The sequence below is a fragment of the Lepisma saccharinum genome, chromosome 8 (assembly GCF_977018435.1).
Source record: "Lepisma saccharinum chromosome 8, izLepSacc3.1, whole genome shotgun sequence".
In the NCBI taxonomy this organism is placed as follows: domain Eukaryota; kingdom Metazoa; phylum Arthropoda; class Insecta; order Zygentoma; family Lepismatidae; genus Lepisma; species Lepisma saccharinum.
Window position 1 is genome coordinate 16,731,927 of NC_139236.1, and position 6,611 is coordinate 16,738,537.

At 39.3% G+C, this 6,611-nt stretch overlaps 1 protein-coding gene across 1 annotated transcript; it reads right to left on the reverse strand.

Annotated features, from left to right (window-relative positions):
- Window positions 1-387: 387 nt before the first annotated feature.
- LOC145991375 (uncharacterized) lies at window positions 388-6,271 on the reverse strand. Its single transcript, XM_083127368.1, has 3 exons — window positions 6,232-6,271; window positions 3,901-4,194; window positions 388-995 (listed from the first exon to the last, which is right to left on the reverse strand). The coding sequence occupies exons 1-3, from the start codon at window positions 6,248-6,250 to the stop codon at window positions 520-522; spliced, it is 789 nt and encodes a 262-aa protein (XP_082983494.1). The 5' UTR covers window positions 6,251-6,271; the 3' UTR covers window positions 388-519.
- Between the last annotated feature and the right edge of the window lie 340 nt (window positions 6,272-6,611).

The following is a 6,611-nucleotide window of genomic DNA, read 5'->3' on the forward strand; positions in this document are numbered from 1 at the left end:
TGAGTTTGAACAATGTAGAGGTCAGGTCTTCTTAAAAAAGGTAAAGTGTTCCCCTGTGCATAGCACCACGCCCTGAAGGCGTATAGGGGGTGTGGGGGTAACGCCCCACACTTTCTTGATCCGGTCGTGAGTGGGGGTGATGTGATCAGGTCTTCTTAACATGAGTAATAATATTATATATATATATATACTACTCGTATCAATGCCACAATTTACACAATAAATCGCATTTTTTTTTAAATATTGTGATTGATATAAAGTTTTTATTTTTCAAAATCTGACCAGGGGTTTGTAGATATGAAAACAATTTAGTCACTATTATGTGAAATTGCTGATTTTTTAATTGCTAAGCATGTAAAATGAATAACATAAGCATCATTGTAAGATTCTGCCTCTTCCTTTATTTTCAAAAACGTTACTTGCTACAATCACATAATTTGCCAAATGAAAATAAACAATCAATGGAAGTTAACATTATTGCACTTCCATATACTTTTAGAGTGAAGATTTCCCAAATTATCAAATTGACGTTCTGTAAGCAAATTGGGCTTTCGATTCTTGGTGAGAAACATTTCTGACATTACTGGACTCCTGAAATTTCTTTGCTAGTATGGAAATTTTGCGTGCAGCTAAATAAAGAAGTCTTGTGGTGTATTCCAAATCATATTTATCACTCTCTGTGTCTTCATTGGCACTGGCAATATTGTACTCTGTATGCAACTTCGAGGTTCTTCTGTCAGCTGACAATTTTGGAGACAAATTATCAAAATTTGGAGCTGACTTTGTTGTAGCCAACTCGCTGACAGGTGACGGAGGTGGTGGTGGCGCAAGAAGTTGGTTGTCCTGCAGCTTTTCGGTTAACTTCACCATGATTTCTGAGAAGTCGTGGTCGCTAGGGCACAAACTGTTAAAGGTGGTTGGTGTATGTGAGGTGATGCCAGAACACAAATTATACTTGCTTAGGGGTTTAGTTTCTTCATCTACTTCAGCTCTCCCTGTTAATACAATAAAAGATTGTTATATGTCATTAATTTATGATAGCAACTTACTTACCTTCGTGGCCCGTAAGTTTATCTTCTGCAGATTTTGCTAGTGCTAGGTTATTTTGTCCTGTATCTCCATTATTGTACTGTTTGCTACGCACAAGAGAACTAATATGTAGATATGTTAGGGCAAATTGCAGGATCGACCAGAATTCGAACCTGAGTCCCTGGCATACTGTGTCATTATTCACCCAAGTGATTAATGAGCCAGCCGTGGTTTCACTTGGTGGGTTTTTTTCTCTTGCATTTTACACTGAAATTTCTGTATAGATAAAACAACAAGAGTGAAAAATAAGGCGAGACCATGGTTGACTTGGTAGCTCAGTTGGTAGACAGGTCGGCAGACTCCCAAGTTTGAGTCCCTGTCGAGCTTGCATTTTTCACTGAAATGTACTTTTACAGATCTAGGGAAGAAACACTTGCGGTTAGAATTAGTGGTGTGGGGAATTAAACAGAAGTAATAAAACGGAACCTACTGTATCTTAGCCAACTTAAAATGAACAACAAACCCTTTCGCTTTACCTTTTGGTGGTATTTTCTTCTTTGCTCTGCAGTGCTGGACAAATTACTACATTTATTGTTTTATATACATGTATTTGGGTATGTAAGGGGAATGGCAAGAGCCCGCTGAAGGCTTTTTCATCCCCCTTCCCCCGCACTGTGGAGTTTCGCGGTTTATAAGCTAGATCCGGCACTGGATAGAATTCTACCAAAAGTTACAAGAAAAAATAATGGGAAAATTAATGATAGGCACATTCTCCTGAGTGCTGCAACGTCTAAGGCGTCATGGTTTGAACTCGGGCTACAAGTTCGAGTCTCCTGGGGTGAAACGTAACAACTTTTCTCCTAAGATTTAGGCCTGTGCATGGTACCGGTGGCCACCCACCATCGTGAAGAAATTGGAGAGCTACGAATGAGTAGCGTAACCCATTCATGTAAACCTACAACAACGAGTGGGGGTTCGTCGTGCTGACCACACGTCATCCCGTTATTGGTTGGATGATATACTTCTGCTGAGACATGTGGAAATGAGACCGTCAGTCGGTAGGAAGGTCCTGGCCTTCAAGTGCTCTTGCGCCAAGGGTTATTTATTATTACATTCTTCTAAACATTAGTAAACTCATAAAAATGTGAGATTAAAGTAAAAATGGCAATACAATTAACATATTTGAAATTTAAATTCTACCACGACAAGTGTATTTTCTAAGGATTTGTAGCTGTTATAAGTTAATGTCCTCCGTACGCAATGCATTTACATAAATGCATCAGCATTCCTGCATTTTGAAATGTGTATATGTAATAACAATTTCAGTTAAATTCTTCTAAAATTACGTGAGTTATCTCCTTCACAAAATTAACGACTTTGCTTCCTTTATCCTCCTAAATCATGAATAATTAATTATAGTGTGAAGTTGCAGCTCCTAATTATGTTCTAACACGTCGTGATCGATGCATAAAACGCGGTCCGTGTCTGACTCTATTATAACAAATGAAGGTCTCTGCATAATGCATTTATCTTCAGCAAATACACTAAAAATTTAAAGTTCTACAACGTACATTGCACCGTGTCATGAATATGCAGACAATGTTTGCAGTTAGGGCTCCACATATTCTCGACAATAGTGCAGGTGGTATGATCAACACCAAGATCCACTAGACCCGCCAGAGTCTCCTCCAAATTACCATCGCTTCTTATGCAGTACATTGAGAAGAAAATTCCTACTTGAGACCTCCCGTGTAGGAAATCGAACCTGAATCTCCCGCTGCGTGCCAGTCACACGCCCTACTGGCTGGACACCTTAGTTGAAAATCTGTGCAATTTTCTGCTCTGAATAAGTTATTGTAAACAAGCTGACCAGAGTTCGACATCCGCTGGAGACACATACTGATTCCTATCGCACTTTAAACTCTAAGTCCAGTCCCCATTAGCTTAACTGTGCATAAAGCCGATTTACAGCAAACTTTGTAAATTTATTACTAATTATTTGTAATATGTCATGGCCTAAATGTGTTTCATATATGTGCACATTTATATGTTCCTTCGAACAGAAAACATATTTGCATTGTTGATTTGCAACGTACATTAACATATCGACTCGCAACCTCGCCACCACAGCTTCTTAAAACAGCTGGTATCTTTTTTCCTACTAACACGACACTGTGTTCGAAACCGGGACCTCTGACTTCGTAGTGTGTTACGATGACCACTCTGCCACGGAGGCAGGCTTGCTATTCCCATAATAATAATAATAATAATAATAATAATAATAATAAAAATAATAATAATAACTGACTATAATATGTAATCAATTTATAATTATGCTACTAAAGATTGCACTTAAACAAATCCATGACATTCAGATCTACCCAATAAAATTCCGTCACACACCTCACCATCTCTCCCTTTTTCTCACAAATGTCGCTCACTCGGCGAGGAATGCTACTCTCTCTGTCGGAAATCTGTGGAACGAAGTTGCACATAACCATAGAGAGGGGAAGACGGATTCATTTCGATTATTCTACTTCGCTCGTCTGCCACTTTTGGCTAATTGCGAAGATAAGTATGAATGGGTATGTGATGAAAGTGAGGAAGTGACACTCACAAAGAACACTCATACCCGGACCGGGATTCTAACCCGGGACCCCTGGCATCGCAGAGTGCTACTCTGACAGCTCCGCCACGGCGAGAAGGGAAGAAAACTGCAGCCGCGTTTTCCCCTCAATTTTCCTTTCACGCGTCCATCGACCGAACCCTCCAGAGTCTAAGAGTACTACTTGTGCAAAGGACGTGTTTGTTTTTCATTCGCTTCCTTCAGAGATTCCCGGGACATAGTATGAATGAATGAGCAGCGCTAACCTGCAGAATGGAGACACCGAAGTTCCTTTGCAGCCCACAGGATTGTGGACTCCGTCTCCGACTTGCCGCAGAGTGCCTCCAGGGTGTAAGCGGTGAGGTCAGGTTCCGACATGTTCCTCCTGCATTTGGGAGCCGTGGGCGACGGCGGCGGAGGCCTGGGCAGAGCGCCGCTCTTCACGGACGAGTCTTCGGCTGAGGCTTCTCGAGGAGACGCTTGACCCTCGCCGTAGCTGTTCCTGTTGGCGTCAGTGCGTCGGTTGACTATGGAGCTTTCGGAGAAAAAGGACACTTCACCTGCAAAATGATAAGTGCAAGCAGTGACGAACACTACGTATATCCAGGGGTAACTCGAAAAACACCTCTACGTGGTGAATCCAGCACTGCCTATTCCCTATTCCCTATTAGTTTTTCCCCATTATCAAACCTATTCACTCGCTAACAAGATCCGGCATCATCTCTTTAAGGCCACAAAAATCTTTTCGTTGAATGTCTATTGTACACCCGAGATGCATACTCTCATTCCTTCCTTCTTTTGTCCTTACTCCAGACCCTTTCAATGTCTCCTCTATACGTTATCTCCTATGTCTATGCAGTAAAAAAAAAAAGAAGTTTATCCTCTTTACTTCCTACACCCCCCCCCCCCCACACACACACATATACATATATATATATATATATATATATATATATATAATCTTCGAAAGTATGCGCTGTCACAATTATACAATAATCGACAACCATACGCCTAATTCACCTTTGACATTACCTTACATATGGACGACTCTCACTGTGTACAGACACATCAATTTTTAAAACAAATAGCCTACTTATTTAGAAACTATCAAAGTAAACCGGTTTCCATCATTGAGCCTTACAAAAAAAAAAAAAAAAAAAAAAAAAAAAAAGAAAAACTTTACATTAAATTTCTCTTTTGTACATCCGAAGAACAGCGGCATCGCCCTTCTTTTGCCAATTACTCCGGACCCTCCGCTTATCTTTGCCAATACCTGTTCCACGCCCCTTTTCACTCTCTTTCCAATGTTGTACAGTGTTTTGATTTTATTTATTTTACTTCGCTTTTCTCACATATTTGGCTAATTGTGAGGATGAGAATGAACGGTGATAAGATGAAATCGATGAGAGGGCAATGACAAACTGACATGGACAACACACATCACAAATCCCACAGGCTGCGAGTCCAGACGCCAAAGCCTTGTTAGTCTGCAAAATGCAGTCCACGGTGTGCTACGTGGAAGAGGTTGACGTAGATCAGACGTAAAAACATTTTTGTTCAAGTAGTTTTCTTCTTCCATCTTACTGTTTACAGAAAATAATATTTTTCTTCCCCCACTTAATTCGAACAGCCCCCCCCCCCCCACTAATTGATTGGTTTGCTTGATTTTATTTCGCTCTTTGTGCCACTTATGTCTAATTTGCGAAGATGGGCATGAGTGATGACATGATGAAATCAATGAATGGATACTTACAAACATCCATGACCAGGCCGGGATTCGAACCTGGAATCCCTGGCGTCGTAGCGCGATTTGCTAACCACTCGACCACGGGGGTCAGATCGGTACTTTAGTATTATACGGACTACCTCATTTGTCTACGTTAAATTATATTCCCCTCGCAAACATGAGTCATTCGGTTAGGTTAGGTTAGGTTCCATAACTGGGAATCGTATTTGGCGGAATACGATTTGGAGGTAGTCCGTACAATACTGTTAATAAGACCTGTAACCTGTTACATAAAAGCACAACGCATGAAATACTCCAATATATAAAGTTGTAACCGATGCATAGCCATTGAATTCTAGCCTAACGATGAAAACTTGTACGTACGTACATATCTCCAGTATCTAATTCAGTAATGAAGTGCAAGTGTACCTTAATAAATGTGTAATGTATGAATGGTACTTCAAGAAATTAGAATATGATGGTCAACAAATGACAATACCCGTAATTTTTTTTCAAGTTGAGGAAATTTTTATTTTGGGTGAACTATACTAACAATAGGATTCTTTTTTTAAAAAACGAAGAATACCAGAAAGTGTAAAACATCTTTTTACATTACCAGCAAAGCAAGTGAAATCTTATGTCCACCCACACAACAAATTGTATAAATGAAAGGTTCAATTTCATTTCATTGTGAAATGATCTAGTTTTATAGGCAGCACATACTTTACACGCCTTAACATTAATGTCTAAATTTAGGAAAAAAGATAATTATTTACAAATTTACCATAGATTTTTTTTTAAAAAAACATCAGAATTTTTAAATTTCTGCATAATGTAATTATGTACGTACACATAGGCCTATATAACTTACGATTTTCCCTGTGAGACATTCTGCGCTTACCAAAACAACAAAACTGTTTACTTTATAAAATACTTATTGCATAAAGTTCAAACAGTAAATTGAATGAATGTTTTCATTGGTCAACTGAAATACGTCACAATGTCTCCCCTCGAAATCACTTCGATTTTTTTTCTCGAAGATAGCTGCTAATACAAGAAAAGCAATTCAAAATTAAAGTTAAAGTTCAACTACATCAATATCCAACGACATTTACAATATTGGAGTGACTGAATATATAAAAATTGTTGCTTGAACGTTAGTTAAAGGGGTGTAGTGCTTAGAGTTCTCGACTGGGCATGTAGCGGTCCAAGGTTAGAGTCTCCTTGCGACGTGTTTTTAAAATTCTCCTT

What these genes read in the sequence shown, in the direction of transcription:
- LOC145991375 (XM_083127368.1), bottom strand. An exon ending in TCGGTGTCTCCATTCTGCAG is followed by an intron (nt 996 to 3,900) that starts GTTAGCGCTGCT and finishes TTGTATTAACAG; the next exon opens with GGAGAGCTGAAGTAGATGAA.